Below are 19,051 nucleotides of genomic sequence, written 5' to 3'. Positions count from 1 at the left end.
TTTAAATGTTTTTTCCTCTAAAGACTGATAGCATGTACACCACAGTAATGCTATTTTACTTACTTGTGGTTTCATCTGCAGGCTCAGTAGTAGGAGAGACTGTTGCTGTGAGAAAGAAAAGGTGAAATTATATATTAAGTGTATGTTTTTTGCTCTGAAACTTGTAGTATGTAATCCAGAGCAAAACTGTATCACTTACTAGTGGTAATGTCTGCTGGTGTAGTACTAGGAGAGACTGTTGCTGTGAGGAAAAAAAAAGGTGAAATTAAATGTTGTGTGCACGTTAAATATACAAATTTTTCCTCAGGACTGATAGAATGTACGCCACAGTAATGTTTTTACTTACTTGTGGTTGTGTCTGCAGGCTCAGCAGTAGGGGAGACTGTTGCTGCGATAATGAAAGGGTGAAATTAAATTTTATATGCATTTTAAATGTTTTTTTTTCCCCTAAAGACTGGTAGCATGTACACCACAGTAATGCTATTTTACTTACTTGTGGTTTCATCTGCAGGCTCAGTAGTAGGAGAGACTGTTGCTGTGAGAAAGAAAAAGTGAAATTAAATATTAAGTGTATGTTTTTTTTGCCCTGAAACTTGTAGCATGCAATCCAGAGTAAAACTGTATCACTTACTAGTGGTAATGTCTGCTGGTGTAGTACTAGGAGAGACTGTTGCTGTGAGAAAGAAAAGGTGAAATTAAATTCTATATGTATTTTAAATGTGTTTTTTTCCCCTAAAGACTGATAGTATATATGCCACAGCAATGCTATTTTACTTACTTGTGGTTTCATCTGCAGGTCCAGCAGTAGGGGAGACTGTTGCTGTGAAAAAGAAAAGGTGAAATTAAATTTTATGTACATGTTAAATGTATATTTTTTTCCTCAAGATAACATGTACACCACAGTAATGCTATTTTACTTACTTGTGGTTACATCTGCAGACTCAGTAGTAGGAGAGACAGATGCTGTGAGAAAGAAAAAGTGACATTAAATATTACGTGTATGTTTTTTGCTCTGAAACTCGTAGCAACTAATCCAGAGTAAAACTGTATCACTTACTAGTGGTAATGTCTGCTGATGTAGTACTAGGAGAGACTGTTGCTGTAGGAAATAAAAGGTGAAATTAAATATTGTGTGCACGTTAAATATATAATTTTTTTCCTCAGAACTGGTAGAATGTATGCCAGAGTAATGCTATTTTACTTACTTGTGGTTGTGTCTGCAGGTCCAGCAGTAGGAGAGACTGTTGCTGTGAAAAAGAAAGGGTGAAATTAAATTTTATATGCATTTTAAATGGTTTTTTCCCCTAATGACTGATAGCATGTACACCACAGTAATGTTATTTTACTTACTTGTGGTCACATCTGCAGGTCCAGCAGTAGGAGAGACTGTTGCTGTGAGAAAGAAAAAGTGAAATTAAATATTAAGTGTATGGTTTTTTTGCCCTGAAACTTGTAGCAAGTAATCCAGAGTAAAACTGTATCACTTACTAGTGGTAATGTCTGCTGGTGTAGTACTAGGAGAGACTGTTGCTGTAGGAAATAAAAGGTGAAATTAAATTTTATATGTATTTTAAATGTGTTTTTTTTCCCTAATGACTGATAGCATGTACACCACAGCAATGCTATTTTACTTACTTGTGGTCACATCTGCAGGTCCAGCAGTAGGAGAGACTGTTGCTGTGAGAAAGAAAAAGTGACATTAAATATTACGTGTATGTTTTTTGCTCTGAAACTTGTTGCATACAATGCAGAGTAATGCTGTATCACTTACTAGTGGTAATGTCTGCTGGTGTAGTACTAGGAGAGACTGTTGCTGTAAGAAATGAAAGGTGAAATTAAATATTGTGTGCACGTTAAATATATAATTTTCTTCCTCAGAACTGATAGAATGTATGCCATAGTAATGCTATTTTACTTACTTGTGGTTGTGTCTGCAGGCTCAGCAGTGGAAGAGACTGTTGCTGTGAGAAAGAAAAGGTGAAATTAAATTTTATATGCATTTTAAATATTTTTCCCCTAATGACTGATAGCATGTACACCACAGTCATGCTATTTTACTTACTTGTGGTTACATCTGCAGGTCCAGCAGTAGGAGAGACTGACGCTGTGAGAAAGAAAAGGTGAAATTAAATATTAAGTGTATGGTTTTTGCTTTGAAACTTGTAGTATGTAATCCAGAGTAAAACTGTATCACTTCCTAGTGGTAATGTCTGCTGATGTAGTACTAGGAGAGACTGTTGCTGTGAGAAAGAAAAGGTGAAATTAAATATTGTGTGCACATTAAATATATATTTTTTTTCCCTTAAAGACTGATAGCATGTACACCAGAGTAATGCTATTTTACTTACTTGTGGTTACATCTGCAGGTCCAGCAGTAGGGGAGACTGATGCTGTGAGAAAAGATGAAATTAAATATTGTGTCCATTTTAAATGTATATTTTTTCCCCCAAGACCCATAGCATATCAGCCTATATAATAATGCTGTATTACTTAATACAGAATGAAAAGGTGAAATTAAATATTGTCTGCATTTTAACTATATACTTTTCCTCTAAGACCTACAGCATTTCCTGTTTATAGGAAATCAGGACTTAGATATAACAGTGGTAGAGCCTATTTTTTCTGGGATACCTTGTAATTTAAGGGAGGTGTCTTGGGTTTATTTTTTCCCATCATTTAATCACTGCTTGGTTCAGCCTCTCTCCCCAGCCTTTTCTTCTTCACTGAGAAAATGAGCTTGCAGTTGACTGATCTTGAGGTTCATTAATTTACTTTAATCCTATCAGTGTAATCTGTTTTAACCAAACTCAAGCACTACTATTAGATTTTATGGCATTGTGTCTGCATTTTACCTTCAGCCAGTGTGGAAAGGATTTCTGCAGCTGTGGTTGTCATGTCTGCTTCAAGTGCAGCAGGCAACAAATTTGGTTCTGAAGTGTTTGCAGGGGCTGTGAGGAAGAAACGTGGAAACAAGAGGGAAGGAGCGCTCAGGAAAGGCTGGAATCAGCTCCTGATGGATTGAAATGCCTTCAGGTTCCATGGTGTGGGTTCAAAATGTGCCCCATCCTCGCAGCACTCACAGCTCCCACCTGCCTGGTGGCACCAGCTCAGAGCCAGGGTGGCCAAATTCATGGACAAACATCAGCTGCACTGAGAGACGCTGGTTTTGCAGCATGTTTTGGCTTCTCCACCAAAGTCCTGTCCCAACCACGTTTTTCTGACATGCTGCATGTTGTGCAAATGCCCTTTACCTGCCTGAGGTGTAATCAGGATTTCTGATGTCCTGATCTCCTTTGTGGTGGTGGTGGAAAGGGAGGGAGGTTGAAAAAGTCAGAAATGAAATGGCTGCAAGCAGCAATTAAAAGCTTAAGAGTGATTTCAAGAACTTGAGACTTGATTTAGGTCTCAGGTTTAGTAAAAATACTGATCTAGTGGGTGGTGTCCCTGCCCATGGGAGAGGGTTGGATCCAAGTGATTTTTAGGGTCCCTTCCAACCTAAACCATTCCACAGTTACCAGTCTGCTAAATAACTGGAGAAACTCACTCCCCATCTGAGAGAAATGAGTGCAAATGCCAGTCTGTGGTCCTTAATGTTTCCAGGATTTTGTTAATTATATATGCACAGAATTACAATCATCTGGACAGTTTTCCTTTTGCAAATTTGTAATTGTGTTCTTTAAAACTATAACTCAGAGGTATTAATCAGTAAGTGCATGTATCCCTGCCTGACAGGCTGGTATTTTTCAAGTGAAGATGATGTTGGGGGATTGCTCCTTCACAAAAGAGGAACTAAGGACAACTATATTGTCTGCTATGAATATTTACAGATTTCCATGGTTCAGCTGAAACCCCTAAATTAACAGAGTGTTTGTTTTAAAAAGCACATGTGAAATGGCTGTCCTTACCTTCACCAGCTGTGGCTGGGATCTCAGGATCAGGAACTAATGTGGTCACTTCATCTGTGACAGCAGCGGGTGCAGAAGACACATCTGGGGCTAATTGAGGAAATACAAAACAGAGAGAGATTGGCAGCAATCAGGAGTGAACACGTGGATGAAAGTCTTGATGAAGGTAAATAAATTTGGGCTTTGTGGGACAATGAGTCATTGCCTAGCCTTTTATTTTTGATGGCAAAAAAATCACTTTCACCTCATTTAATATTTATTAACAAAGGTCTTTGTGTTGTTCCTGACTGCATTGCTTCACTCCCAGAGGTGCAATAATCATTTGGAAAGGTGCAAAGGAGCTCTTGTGAGGGAGAATAAAACATGAGATTTATTTTGTGCTTTGGGAGTGTCTTCCAGCCCCCAAGTGTGCCTCACCTTCCCTGAGGGTTACCATGGTCTCTGGAGGAGTCTCAGTCTGTGCTGGGGAGGAACCTCCAGAGACATTGCAGGGGTTTGGGTTTCATGGGAATGAAAGATCCCTGGACTTGAACTTTTGGTCATGTGGCTCAGAACAGCATCTTAGAGTAGTTATTGTAAGTGAATTTGGGACACTTGTGTTCCTCCTGCCTGCTTTAAACAAACCCCATCTGCTGCTCAAAATTTCCACACATGACACTTGCAGATTGTTTTTTAACCTTGCCTTTGCCAGCAGAAGTCAGGGGTTCTGTGACATTGTCATAGTTGTTGCTTTGTTAAAACCTTAAGAATAAATGGTTTTGGGAACCAGCTTTTCATTTCTGTTACATATAATAAAACATATGATTCTATGGTTCTCTATAGTAGAAAACTCCTACTCTTCTGTGACTGTGGATTATGAAGAGCATAATTAACACCTAGAAATCCCAAGAAACATTAGTAGAATTTGTACATTAAGGTTTCCAGGGTGTTATGATTATTTCAGCAAAAATTTGGAATCAGAAACTTAGACTTGGAGTTAAAGACTTGTCTCATGTTTTCATTAATTATTAGTAGGTAAGTGGCAAATAAAGTTTGTACTAGCAATACAAAGAAATAATGAAAATATAAAGAAATAATGTTGCAGTGGGTGAATAAAGAGTAGTTTGGAGCAATAACTTGTAATTCAGAGCATGCCTTTGTAGAAAACTGTCTGCCAAGGAGCTGTAACATGATTTTTTAAGTTAAAAATTAGACTCTGAGCACTGGGGAGACCCTTTACAGTGCTGATTTTGGGATTCCTGTCCCAAAAGCTCACCCTTACCTGTCGGTGCAACCGTGGATTGCATTGCATCTGTGAACAGCAAAAAAAAGCAAGAATTTACTTTATTGGGCAGTTATTTATATTATATATTTATGGCAAGAATTATTTTTGTTTCCACTCATACGTGCCTGATTCATGACTAGGTGGCCTCTATTTTCTCCTTACTCTTTGCCTTTGTTATCTTGGGGGTTGGCTGTAAGACGTTGACTAAAGTGGTCCTGAACTACCTGCTTTTCACTGTTTTCATACCCAGGGCTTGCAGTCCAATGTTGTTATTCTGTGCAAAGCATCCTTTTGCTCCTAAATCACTCAGACTTAAACAGAAGAAGCACCCCACCTCCACTTCTCAGCCCTGGCCTGATTTCCAAGCTCTGCCCTGATGTTTCTTGTGTTTATGATGAACAGCATAGTCCAAGAAGGTTTTTTCTTATTACCACATTTTATTTTCATTATTGTTTTTATCTTTACCTGAGCAGATGACACCAACATCCTCATTGAGTCCACAGTTGTGCTTGCCCCAGCCGGCATGCCGGCAGTCCCAAAGGTGGGATTCAGTTCCTCTACACTGCACATCATCCAACTGGATAACTTTTCCACTGAGGCCAAAGTAAGACAGTCCCAGGACAGAGACAGCTTGGCCACAGTGAAGTTGTCTGCACACAACGTTGGCACTGTTCATATTGAAATAATCATCACAGACTGTGCCCCATTTTCCATCATGAAAAACTTCAACCCTCCCGGCGCATCGGTGCCCTCCAGATTCCAGTCTCAGCTGTGGTTGTGGTGGAACTAAAGCAAAAGTTGACAGGTAAATCGCAATTTGTTGATTTATAGCTAAACTTCTGATGCCTAAATCTGAATCCCCGTGGCTCTGCTGCCTGCAGGGCCTGATCTAGCCTGGTGGGGTATGGCTGGCTGTGCTGCTGGGGCACAGCTCACCCAGAACTCTGCCCATCTGCCACGTGTGCTCACACTCAGGGGCACATCTCTTACCTTTCTGCTCCAATTTTTCTTTAATCCACTCGGCAAATTTGTTCCATATTGAGCTTAGGTCAGTGTCTAGCTGGTTCCACCAAGCTCCACTTGCTGTGGCAGAGAAGGAAACTTATTAGCTCTGAAGTAACACATCATACTCTTGTTTTGTAAATAATTTTCTTAAAATAATTCAGTGCAGCCAGTCCTTAATCTCTCTGTGAAATTACCTCTTTTTGTAAGGGATTGGCAAGATTTTTTTCATGGTGCCTATGGTGATAAATAAAGGTAAAATTATCTCATTCAAGCTAGCAAGATTATAAGTTTGAAGGAACATGCCATGCAAAGCACATTTCCACCTGGGAAATATGGCAGACTGGCAGACTGCTCTGTGTTTCTTTGCCCCTCTTTCTCTACATTTTAAAAAAGACAGTATAGAATAATTTTAATTAAAACTAGAATATTAGATGAAGAACATTTAGAAAACAACTCCCACAAGCTATTTTCCTCATGGAAAAGAAACAAAGGAATATTCTTCAGCCTTCTTCAGTCTGTAACCCTCATAGGTTATATTTTGAAATACAGTATATTCATATAATATTACATATATTATGTACATTGTATTATGTATTTTGAAATGCATAAATTTTAAAATGCATACATTTTGAAATATATGTATTTTGAAATACAACCTATGGATTTGGACTGAATCTTTGAAGTAGAAGACAAACTGTCAATTCTACAAAAAATCATCAGCAATATTCGAGGAGAATCTTTGCCACCACCTCCCACCAAGCCAGCCTGCATTAGTAAATAATTCTGTGACATTTCAGAAATAATTCAGTAACATTTCTGTAAAATCAAAAAGATTTTCAAGGCGGTACCTGGTTCAGCCAGGAGAGTGGTGCTCAGCAGAAGCAGCCAGGTGAGACGCACGTGCAGGTCCATGGTTGTTGGGGGTGGTCTGCTCTAGCCCAGCACAGCTGCATGATTTATACCCAGTGGGTTCTGGTCTGTGCAACCTGATCCCTCTCCCTGAGCTTCCAGACCGATGCCAAGGAAGTGATTTAGTGAGGATTTTCCTTTCACAGGTACATCCAGACATCCGGATGAGGAGATCCAGCTCAGGGAGCTGTTCCGGACTGGCCACCAAGATCTTCCCAAACACTCCCCGGGCACCTTTGTGGCCCTGTGTTGATGGTGTGGCTGTTCCAGGAAGCAGTGATGTACTTTTGGAGATTAGGCTGTTTGGTAAGGATTCTCATGCCACCCATTAAGAGGTTTTCCAATTTACAACCATATCAACAAGATTAATTGGTGTGAGGATTGTGCCAAAAGATTAGCATCGTAAAAGTGTCAGGCAAGCCCCAAACAAATTTTCTCTTTTTTTGCCAAAATTACTCATGTAAGAAGCAGTTTTTTTCTATTTTTCTTACTTCTCTTCAACCTGGGAGAAGGTCCCTCCAGCCTGTTTCTGGTCTGCAGTTCTCTCTCTGACTTGCAGCCCCCAGAGCAAGAAAGGAGCTTCCAGTCTTCTCCCTGGCATGAGGTGATGGTGGCAACACCACCATGGCCTCTGATGTCCTAAAGGATGCCTCCAGCTCTGCCTCATTTTGTCCTGTCAGGGAGAAGGGACTCAGCTACAGAGAGTAGAAAATCAAAGTAGAATTTTCTTACCTGAATTAAAAAGGAACATAATTTTTTTGTTCATGAACGCTTTTCTTATTTTCATGGCACAGTACAGCTCTGTTTGGAGCCCTGATATAGGGATAGAAGGTGACATGGAAGGAACATGGCTGAATGCAAAAATCTTTAGTTATTAAGAATCATCAAGATTTGCTTTTTCAGCATTCCTCTGTCTGCTTTACGAAACAGGTAAGGACCCAAGGAGGTCATGCAGAGGGTAAATCCTGCGTGCCAAGAACCAGCAGTGATGACAGTAGGGCTGACCTTTGTGGTCTTGGAAGGACAAAGCTGTTCCCCAGAACACCTTAAAGAAATCTATCAAAATCTGCTCCAAGGAAACAAACAGGGTGTGTAGTGAAACAGCTTTGGGCTGGAGAGGTTCAGCGTAAATCTTTCTTCACAGAGAGAAGTTTTGCTGCGCTGGCACATTTTCTCCTCCCTGGAAATAACTTTATTTAGAGTTATAATTTCTCTCAGTATCTGGGCCTAAAGGGGCTAAAAGCAGAGGGAAATGAACAGCTTTTCTGGTGGCTGCTGCCACTGGAGGGCAGCGGGGCCCTCTCCTTGGGAAGAGAGGACAGGGCTGGAGAAGATGCTCAGACACCCCAGAGCTGATGTGGCTCCCATAAAGACACTCCACCTGAGAAAATCCCTTTAAAAGTACGCACATTTGTAAGGAATTCCACTAAAGGGGTTTTGAAGTAATAAACTAGGGCTGAATGCCCTTCTCCTGTATGTGTATTTATTTGTATTTCTCATTTCCTGGGGAAAAAGAAAAATCACTGATGTGTGTGAACTCACAGCTTTTTCCCGTGCTATAGCAATGCATTTGTCATTCCTTTCAGCATCATACTGCACTCCTGAAAAGTTTTCTTATGTGGTAAATCCTGGTTTTTGCTGAACCCACTGTATTCCCAACAATCTGGGGCGGGCCATGTCCAGTGTCTTGCCACACTGAAGTGTTCCCAGTGCCAAACTCAATTCTGCACCAGCCCCTTCCCCAATTCTGTGCCCTTCCCTGGACACACTCCAGCCTCTCAATGTCTTTGTTATCCCAAAGGTGATCCAAGGTCTGAGGTGCCTCAGCAGTGCTGGCACAGGGGACAGCACTGTCCTGGTCCTGCTGGCCACACGAGTGCTGGAACAGGCCATGTTTTCTCTCTGACAGCCTTTCCACCAAAGTCCAATAAGTTCTGAAGTGAAATGTGTTTTTGAGGAATGATTAGAGAAAAGGCGAATCCCAGCTGAAGTAAACCACATCCTCAATAACATAACCTGCAAAGTGCTTGCCTGTATTTATGGTGAACTTATAGTAAAAAGAAAACTTTAGGTTTGAAGCCACTGTGTTTGGACAAAACTGAGTATTGAGTGCTGGGTCCAGCTGCCCAGTCCCAGAGGAGAATTCCCTTGGGATAAGGATGTCACATCAGCCTCTGGAAGCCTCAGTGAGGGAAAATCTTTGTCAGGGGTGAAGGCTGTGCTGAAGTCGAGGGGTTCCAGTGACCTTGGCCCCACACATGGCAGGAGAGGTCATTCCATCCTGTTACCCACTAAGGCTCTCTGTCAACACACCCTGCTTGTCTTGGCACCTGCTGCATTCCTGCAGCTTTTCCTGCTTTCCACTGTCCTGTGGACAATGGTTTTAATGGAGAGCTTTCCTCAGCTTCCAGCAAATCCCTTTGACCTCAGCAGTGCCGGGGGCAGGGTCACATCAGGGCTGGTGACCTTCTCCAGCACCCTGGGAACATTTGTCATCACAAACACGGGAGTGGCCTTGGGGTGCCAGGGACTGAGCTGTCACTACTGTTTCCTTTAAAATTAATTTCAGTTTTTAAAATGTAATTATTAAATCATGAAGTGTGCAGTGTAGCTCACTGCCTGTGCAGAGAGGAAGAAAAAGACTCTGTAGGCTGCCCAAGTTAAAGTGATTTATTCCCAGCTGAGTAGTAGTTATGAAATTAGTCATAATTAAATAAATTACCTGTGCTAGACAAATTATGGTGGGTATTTATTGATATATTTACAATTAAGTATTTAAATTAATAGAGCAAAATCAAGGCTCAACTCATTGAGACAAGGGTGACCAAGACATGAGGTTAATCAATTCAAAGCAGCACAATGTAACCATGATTTCCTTATAACTACGTTTTCTTTTTTCCTTGCATTTTAATAGCACTCAAGGGCCTTTGAGTTTCATTAGGAAGTACAAAAAATTCTCTTAGGTTTTTTTTTTTTGTGTGAGGTAAATCCAGATAACAGATAATATTAAAAATGCTGTTTTATGCAACATCTTTCCTTTTTTAAGACTTGAAACCTTTAACAACCTGATCCACTGAAGAGGTTCTTCACACTCAAAAGGTCACATCCTTTCAGTCCTGTGGCAAATCAGATTTATATTTACATTTCATATATTAAATCTGCTTAAATATTAAAAATCTATGGTTAGCCTCATGGAAACTCATATAAATCAGAATTACAGCTTTCACTGTGGTCAAAATACACTGTATTTTAAGTTTTTTCCTCATGCATAAGCTACTGAAGAAACTAGGTAAGGTACAAATCAGTAGTAATTTAAAGAGCAAGTTTTTAATGGTAGGGAATTTTTTGTCAAGATAGGAATGGTTGAATAAATATGAAAGTGCCAGGTATTTCAGTTCTCATAGAAACTGTCAGAGGAGGAAATAGACAAAATATACATTTTAGCAATTACAGGTTCTGTAAAATTAACTGTATTTTTTTAAGAGGTTCTTCACCTAGAGGGTGATTGGACACTGGAACAGCTCCTCTGCTGACAGCACAAAACCTGCCAGGGGTCAAGAAGTGCCTGGACAACATTATAAACCATGTGATTTAATTGTAGGTAGCCCTTTTGAGAAGCAGGGAGCTGGACTCAAACATCATGGATTGTGTCCAAATCAAGATATTCTGTGATTCTATAATAACACTTCCCCTTTTTTGTAAAACCAGTTTTGTTTCATGGAGTGTCCAACAACTGGATAATTAATTAAGAGCTGACTGCCCTTGCCTTGAAAAATCAGTGGAGAACGAGACTCTGAACTTTTTTTACCATCAGGCAGACATTTATAAAAGCTGTCTAGGTTAAATTTGGGTAAGGACCAAGAAGGGCCAGAAGGTCATGGCATCACCTTCAGAGGAATGTGACACAGCTCTGGCTCCTTTTTATTTCTTTCTGCCCCTAAACTGCAAAGGAATTGTGACTCTGAACCTTTGCATTTGGTTTTTCCTGGTTATCTTGCTCAAATAAATGATCCTCGGGTGCTCAATAAAAGCTTTGTCAAGGTGAGATATGAGGGATTAGGACTTGAAGTTCAGGAAAAGTCTCCTGTGTGAAAGTTTGTTGGTTCTGTGAGGGCAGAATGTGCCTCGGGACTGATTTTGTTGCTCCTCCCAAGCCTTGGTAGAGAGCAAATAGAGTTGGTTTAAGGAGGTTACAGGTGACTAAAAAGTGTAGTAGTTATGTAACAGGATGGGCTCTGAGTGACACTGCTTAAAATGCTCTAAAAGATTTTGAATCTTAGTTGGACGGAAGTTTGCCATGTCAAATATGAGTTAAAAATCAAGAAAAAAAGAGGGAAACACTGCACAGGACAGAGATTTGGTGACAATGTGGGTATTAAGAGAGGCATAATGCTGTGGAGAAATGTGTTTTATAGTTGAGGAGCACGTTTCAATTGGACAAAATTAAAAATTCGCTGTGGTTCCTCTTGAGCAAGCAAAGGTATTGTACACAAGCAAATGGCACTGGCATCACAGTGGCTGTCACACTTCTCTCCACACCACCCCTTGTGAGAACACCCCCACAGGTATTTCTCATCCCCCCTGCACTGCACATCATCCATGACATTTTTTCTTGGGCTGTGAGCAAAAATCACATCTCCTGAAGGTGATGCAGCATGTCCACAATCCTGCTGGCTGCAGACAGCTGCTGTATCACTTTAATCCCAGAAATCACCACAGATTTTCCCCCAGGCTCTTTTGCAAAATATTTCAGCCTGCCTTTAGCACTGGTTCCACCCATTCACCACCCTCACAGAGATTTATTTGAAAGGCAAAAGAGAATTTCCCTGAACCTGAATGCTTCATGGAAGGACAGAATCAGAGATTTATGCAAGTTGGACCATGCTCTTGAAGCAGGCTCTTCTGGGTCGTGCCTGTAAGAGCATTGAATGCCTCCAGTGTTCTGCTCTGTACAAATTCAGCTCTGAAACATCAGAGCATGATATTAAATGCAATTATACAAATCTACGAAGTTTACCTTTTCCTTCAGATCCTGCGCCAGCTGTGAATGATAAAATCAGTCACTTCTTGGTAGAGTTTGAGTCACTGCAGTTACAACTACATCTAGCAAGGAAATGGGGTATTGCACATGGTGCTGAAGGTATTGTTGAAACAATAAGAAGCAGATTAATACACCTTAGTCCAGGATGATTACACAGGTCTACAACAGAAGTCAGACCAGTGTTGAAATGCATTTGTTTATGACTATAGGGGAAATATGAATTTTTAAAGTGTTAATAGTAAAAAGGTTATATAAATCAAACAATGTGGTCACTAAAATTAAAATCCAAGGTAAGCAAAAGTAAAAACAAAGGATTTGATTTGACAGGGTTTGATACTACAGAGGAAATGTTGTGGAAGGCAAGAAACTGAGAGAGCAGTGATAGCCAATGTAATTTCATAGAGTGGAGATACTTGTAACTTCTAAAATGTTTCAGTAATTTTTTTTGCAGGAGTTCCTTTCTAATAGCTTCATTTTTGAGTGCCTTAATAATTGTTTGAAGACTTTCTCTTTTGTGGGAGCAGTGGTTAACCCCTCCCCTTGGACAGCCCACAGCAGCCACTGGCCCAAGAGGAGCCAGGGAGAAAAAACATTATCAGGGCAGTGGACTGCCTTATCAACATTAAACAAAATGCTATTTTTTTTTATAATTTTTTTCCCAAAATGCAATTCCAGAAACCTCTCAAGACTGTCCAAATTCTAGCCTGTGTTTCAAACAGTTAATTTCCAGCTGGATTTCTGTCACCCCAGCTGTGCCTTTGGGCAGCACCTCCTGTGAGGCCGGATGAATCCTTGCGGTGCTGGCAGGGAGCAGCCCTCTTGTCTTCCCCAACAATGCATTCCTCAGCAAAATCCAGTCAACTTCTGGAACAAAGAGGGCTTGTCTCAGGCTGGCAAGCTCAGATCAAGTGTTTACTCTGCTTGCTCGTAGTGCTGCTCTCAAACCAACACTGCGTGGGACCTCCAAGGGAAACTGAAGCAGCAGGTTCTGCAGCTGGGGCCACACCTTTGGGTTTCTGAGCCTGAATTGGGGATATCAGCATCCAGCATTTGGGATAGAAGGTTTGGCTTTGCCAAACAGAGTCATGGAATTGCTGAGGTTGGAAAATACACACCTTTGCATGGAGGCACAGAGCCCTCACATGAACACAACTTGATTTTCGTATCTTGTGCAACAAAGCCCTGCTTGAACCAAGATTAGCAACAGAAGGTGGTAATTAATACTAAATTCTTCCAAAACATCTCAACATCACTAGCCAGTCACTGGGAGGAAATAGAGAATCCACCTCTTTGAAATGATGAGAAAAATACAGGAAAAAAAAAAAAAGTGACAGTCATTGAGACTTGGCAGGCTCTTTAGAACAGCAGCAGGCAATTAATGTCTACATTACACCCTGTGACTAATCCACTTATTTCAGAAAAAAAAAAAAAGATAAAATTTTGTTGGATGAGTACCAGGTGATTCAGGGCAAAAGAGGTGCTCCAGGTTTTATTCTAGGAAATGGAAACAACTCTCACTCCAGTGACACAGCCAGGTCACTGACGAGTTTCCTCAGCCAGGAGAAGTTTCATTAAAATGGACTTCTTGTGTCCTGGGTCTGAGAGAGAAGATCTCCTAATATTCACAACCTGCTGTGTGAATTTTAGTGTCTCCTTAGGTTTTGCCATCTAGATAAAAACAGCCAAAAAAATTAAAAATACCACAGGGAGATTCTAGAGCAATCCTGTTTAAAAAGCTTGGTTGTGACTTGGTGAGTCTGATGGAGTTAACTAAGAAAATAAAATAGTCAGTGGAGTGAAATGATCTCCAGAGTGTATTCTTTTAGTTATATAATTGGAATTTTGTGCAAGCAGTGGGACTTGGGCATTAAAGGACACCCGAGGCAGAACTGGGAGCAGAAGGTTGTGCTCAGCTGCTGAATTCAGCCTGATGTCAATGGATGTCTGTGGGATTCCATGGGAAAGCATGGGGAGAAAGTAATGAAAACAATAAATATGGTGTTTCTTACCCATACCCTGCAAACCTTAATTAGCTTTTTGAAAGCTCAATCTACACGAGGATTTGTTATTAATGACTGAACAATTGAATCTGCTTGCTGGCTATGAGATGCAGAAACAAAATCTTGTTTATTTATACTGGGTTATAAATATTTTTGTGGCGGTTTCCTGGGAAGGAGGACTACAGAAATGAATGATCTGCTTCATTCTCCAAAATTAGAATAGAAGGATAAACAGGACAGGAAATCCAGCATGCAAACAAGCAAACAAGGACTTTGTTTCTGAGCTTTGCTTCAACCCCAGTTCTGGCCAAGTAGGTGGCTTGGTAGCACTGGGAACAGCATGAAGTCAGGAACCCACAGACTTCATGCAATCATTTACTAAAAAATACACATTCATTTAAATCAAATTGTTTTTGATCCCTTTCTTCCAATTAAAGAAACCTTGAGGAGAGTTTTTCAGGGATGTGCAGTTTGTTAGAGTTCTGAGCACCTTCAGCTCTTTGCTCTTCCCCTCTCCCAGTGGGATGGGGGAAAGAATAGGGGAAAAACAAAAGAAAATTAAAATATAAAATAAAATAAAATAAAATAAAATAAAATAAAATAAAATAAAATAAAATAAAATAAAATAAAATAAAATAAAATAAAATAAAATAAAATATAAAATAATAATAAAATATCTTGAGCCCCCCAGCCTCCTCACTGGCAGGGCAGCGTGAGGAGCTGACAAATCCTTGACTGAGTGTGAGAATTGCTCAGAACCAGCAGTGTGTTCTCAGCACTATTCTCATCTTAAATCCAAGCAGGGCAGTGTACCACCTGCTAGGAAGAAAATTAACTACCCCAGCCAGAAGCAGTGCAGGGTGTGATTCAGTCATTGGGCTGACACTTCTAAGAGATTTTCTCATGGTGCTGCAAGCAAAATATTTGTTATTGGTGCTGAGATGATGAGTTGAGTGCTGAGTGAACAAGCACATGGCTGAGTCGTGACAGGCACACCAGGAGGAAATAAAATAACCCAATACCAAAGTCAGTTGTTCAAAGGAAAAAGCTGCCAAGTGATGGTTGGTGTCTCTTGTCTGAGGGCAGAGGAGGTGACAAAAATAAGCATCCCCCAGAAAGCTCATTTAAAAGAGCTTTAAAAGAAGTGTCCTTCAGGTTCTCCTGGTTCTTAACACCCTTGTGTTTGCAGGCTCCAGCCTTCACTGGGAGATTGGCGTAACTGATCCCCTACAAACCAAACAAAAAACCAAATCAAAAGGCCAAATAAACAATTTTAGCTTACATTTTGGCTTTAATTCTTTGTATTTTTTAGCTAGGACATGAAAGGCAAGAAATCCCAGGTCTTGCTTTTCATGTTTTCATGCTTCAGTGATAAATGTTTATGTGGCATTTGGCTGTTTGCATTTCCAGCATATTTCAGTCTGATTTATAAATGTGCACAAGACATTCTTAGAGGCTGGGTAAGTCCTGAGAAGCCAAACTCCTCACAACCACAAAGCATACAACCACAGAGGGGAAAAAAAATTAAATAATTTTGTGATCAGCAACCAAAAGTAATAAAAATTGAACAAAACTCTTCCTTCTGGAAAGCAGACATGAAATATCTTTTGCCTCTTGGCTGACATTTGGGTGAGAGCTGAAAAGTCTCCTGGCTGAGACTCAGTCTCTTGGATGACATTTGTGTTTTTGCCTGGTTTAGGATGTGTGTTAATGGGAAGGCTAAAAATTGATATAACAAGCCTTTAAGTTTCAGCCTTAAAGACTGCAAACAAAACATCTTTAACAGCTCAGCATATTTTGAATTTGGAGTTATTCAATCTAGAGAAGTTAAAACTTAATGGAAAATATATTAATCAATGCTCAAAATAATTAGAATATTGTAAAACCACAAATCCAGTTGCAAAAAAGACCAATTTTTACATTTCCTTTCCAGAGATGATCCATTCTCACCAAATGAATCTTCCTTCCTTTCAATAAACCTTGAAATATTTCTTTATGCCTCACTCATATTTTCACTCCAGCTCACAAAATTATGAGGCATTAGATAAATGGTTTTAGAATGATATGAGAGGAGAATTAAAGAGGAGAAAAATGATAAAATAATTGTGCTAAACAACTTGTAGCATGAAAGTTGAAATTGTTTCTTAACCCTGTAAGAGGTGTTAGGATTACAAAGCTGTTCTAAGTCATTGTAGCAAAATTTATTGTAGATTGCAGGATTGCAGCTTTATTGTAGATAAAGATATCACAGCTTCCCACAAATGGCACATGTGAGACTGTCATCAGTGAAGCATTTTGGTGGCTCGTAATGTGTAAGGTTTGCCCTGCATTAATGCAGTGAGTGATGCTGACCTTTGCTCTGGCATTATCCCATGTGAAAGCAGCTCCTTCAGTGCCAGCCTTGCAGGAAAACCATCAAGAACAGAAACAACAAGTGCCAGGAGGGTGACAGCACCCACCACTGGTGGGAGGGAATTATCAGCAGCAGGGGGAAGATATGGAAATATTTATAATTATAATATTTATAATAGTATATTTACTATAATTACATATTTAATATAATTTATAGAATACAATAGTTATAATTTGATTTTATAATAGATTAAAATAATTTTTATATTAAGATACTTAGAAGTTCCCTGTGTAGTGTTTCAGAAGCAGGGGCTCAGACCATCACTTGGAATTTTTAATCAAACAGACCACACTCTTCAACACAGTAAAACATTTGTATTTTAAGCACAGAGACATTAATTTGAGAGACAGAATAGATTTATTGCTTTGTAAATATTCCTTCCTTTGATTATCAATTACACTGCTCACAGAACAGATTAATTTTAGCTTGGAAATCTCTGCATTTTATAAATAAGCACAGACCCATCATTGTTTCAATGAGAAGTATAGCACTAAAAGCAATACTCAGAGTAATTAGAATATTGTATAGCCACAATTCCAGTTGCTGGAAGAGCCCAGCCCTATGAGTGAAAGGTTTTGGAGTTTGATCTCAGCTTATTGAAGGCCAAGGCACAAAGAGCTCCAGTGTTAAAGGATGGCTCTCAGATCAAAGTCAGAAATAAGCAAACTCACAGATTCATTGCTTTCAACTATTTGGACAGGCTTCATATTAGCAGGGATGACAACTCAACTGAGTAAACTTCATGAGCAGAAAACAACTGAGGGAACTAAATATTTCTCAAGAGGGCTGGGAGTTTGCTCCCAGTCATGGAATCATGGGATCCTTTAGGTTAAAAAAGACCTTTGAGGTTATCGAGTCCTACCATTAAACTAGCACAGATAAGTCCACCAATAAGCCATATCCCCCAGTGCCTTCAAATTCACAGTCAGACTGGAGCTAATTAGCACAGTTCAAGGAGTCATAGCACTAAAAATTATTACCAGGAACTCTCCTTTGGGACAGGCAGGGAAGTCACACTTTTTAAAAGCGCTAGTGAAAGCAGAACCTTGCAAGCTGTGGATCTCTTCCTTTTTATAGCAAAGTTGGCAAAAGCAGATTTCAGTGAGAGGCGACAGAGCTGTGGCTTTCTTGAATCCCATTGGTCATCCTAGAGCAAACGTGAGAGAAATTTATTCGTCTTTCCTGGTTTTCCCATTTGGAGCATCCCCTCCTCGGAGCTGAAGGGGCCCAACCACCACATCCACTTTTTCCTCAGCAGAGCTGGTGTCTCTCTTGGCCCTGGATCTGCAGCCCCGGTAGCAGTGGGAGGAGTAGTCCCCGAGCCTGCAGACCAGCATCTGGCACTTCAGGAACACCGACGGGTGCCGGCTCATGAACTCGAAGGCGTTAAACTTGAACCGAGCAAAGTGGCTGGAAGGGGAGTAGTACGTGGCATAGGAAGAATCTCTAGGACACCTGAAAAGGAGCAAAAGAAGGGAATTTGTCTTCGCGGATGTGCACATGCGCATTCCTGCAAAGTTAAAATTCAAATGATTCAATTTAGTATGATGAATTCCTGCAAAATTCGGATTAAAACTGAAATATATCATAGTCAGGTACTAGGAAAGCAGTGGGATAAAAATGTAACCTTTGTAGCATAGTACGGACTTAAAAAATATAGAACTTCTTGAAGTACTATGAAGCAGCTGGAGGGCTGGCAACTCTTCTTCTTTTTCCAAAAGAAGGACACTTTAAGTGACGAAGAGGGAATAACAGACTGTTATTACTGTCAGTGTTATACAAGGCATAAAAAATTATAAAGTCTAATGTTTGACCTGGTTTTACTAAAATATTTAACTCCCAGGATGACAATTTCGACTGCCAGTTTTCATTGTGTCATCTACTTTTCTCCCACTACTTCGAATTTTGTTCACAGGACAAAGATGGAGTAAGTGAAATGAAAGTAAGGTTTAAATATAATTTCTTATTCCTAAGCTCATACCGCAAAAATAAAAAAATCAAAGACCACTTTTCACAGTCTGTTGATGGCGAGTTCTAACCCCATTCCGATTGGCTGTATTATTTAAAATAAATTTGGATGACAGGTGTGCTTCCAGCTTTAAAGAAAGCTCTTACCCATTCCTGACTAAGTAATAGGCCAGCCTGTTAAAATCACGAGGGTCGGGTGATGCCACACACGTGTCCACAACCACCTTCAGGTTTGGGTCTGAGCTGTGAAGACAGGCTTGGAGGTAGAGGTTTTGGTTGAGGTCGATGTAGTAGGGAGAGCTGCGCACTTGGCGCTGGAACGCTGGGGAATCGTAGAAGGTGATGTTCATGTTGTATCTTCCAAACTGGTACTCGTCCACATCCACGGTGTCCTCAGCAGTGTACACCACCTGCTGCCAGCTCTTCCTCAGCATTTTGCAGCTGACGTGCAAGTTGATGTTCTTTTTCCTCCTGATTATGTACCCGGAAGATGCGAGCCTGATGGTGTTGGAGTAGTTGATTGTGTCGTTGTTCTCCTGTTTAACG

At 40.3% G+C, this 19,051-nt stretch overlaps 1 protein-coding gene and 2 long non-coding RNA genes across 5 annotated transcripts in view; all 3 read right to left on the bottom strand.

The window, feature by feature from the left end:
* The window catches only part of LOC135305607 (deleted in malignant brain tumors 1 protein-like), a 66,701-nt gene that overhangs the window by 14,943 nt on the left and 32,707 nt on the right, over window positions 1-19,051 (bottom strand). Inside the window, exons 41-48 of the mRNA XM_064429344.1 lie at window positions 18,653-19,041; window positions 17,709-17,992; window positions 6,160-6,252; window positions 5,635-5,955; window positions 5,167-5,196; window positions 1,351-1,392; window positions 1,206-1,247; window positions 494-535 (exon numbers count right to left, since the gene is read on the bottom strand). Coding sequence (XP_064285414.1) covers window positions 494-535; window positions 1,206-1,247; window positions 1,351-1,392; window positions 5,167-5,196; window positions 5,635-5,955; window positions 6,160-6,252; window positions 17,709-17,992; window positions 18,653-19,041 — 1,243 coding nt within the window. The remainder of the gene's footprint in view (window positions 1-493; window positions 536-1,205; window positions 1,248-1,350; window positions 1,393-5,166; window positions 5,197-5,634; window positions 5,956-6,159; window positions 6,253-17,708; window positions 17,993-18,652; window positions 19,042-19,051) is intronic.
* On the bottom strand, window positions 634-1,009 carry LOC135306902 (uncharacterized). Its single transcript, XR_010367641.1, has 3 exons — window positions 922-1,009; window positions 779-820; window positions 634-673 (listed from the first exon to the last, which is right to left on the bottom strand). It is a non-coding gene; the product is annotated as an uncharacterized LOC135306902 (long non-coding RNA).
* On the bottom strand, window positions 1,636-4,030 carry LOC135306900 (uncharacterized). 3 transcript variants are annotated; one of them, XR_010367638.1, is made up of 5 exons: window positions 3,906-4,030; window positions 2,853-2,948; window positions 2,349-2,390; window positions 1,772-1,813; window positions 1,636-1,677 (listed from the first exon to the last, which is right to left on the bottom strand). It is a non-coding gene; the product is annotated as an uncharacterized LOC135306900 (long non-coding RNA). The 3 variants fall into 3 exon arrangements; XR_010367637.1 differs by lacking the exon at window positions 3,906-4,030 and adding an exon at window positions 3,252-3,887; XR_010367639.1 differs by lacking the exons at window positions 2,349-2,390; window positions 2,853-2,948; window positions 3,906-4,030 and adding exons at window positions 1,920-1,961; window positions 2,063-2,109.

The sequence above is a fragment of the Passer domesticus genome, chromosome 8 (genome assembly GCF_036417665.1).
Source record: "Passer domesticus isolate bPasDom1 chromosome 8, bPasDom1.hap1, whole genome shotgun sequence".
Classification (NCBI taxonomy): Eukaryota; Metazoa; Chordata; class Aves; order Passeriformes; family Passeridae; genus Passer; species Passer domesticus.
Note: the sequence above shows the minus strand (reverse complement) of the source record. Positions and strands in the feature narration are given on the sequence as shown.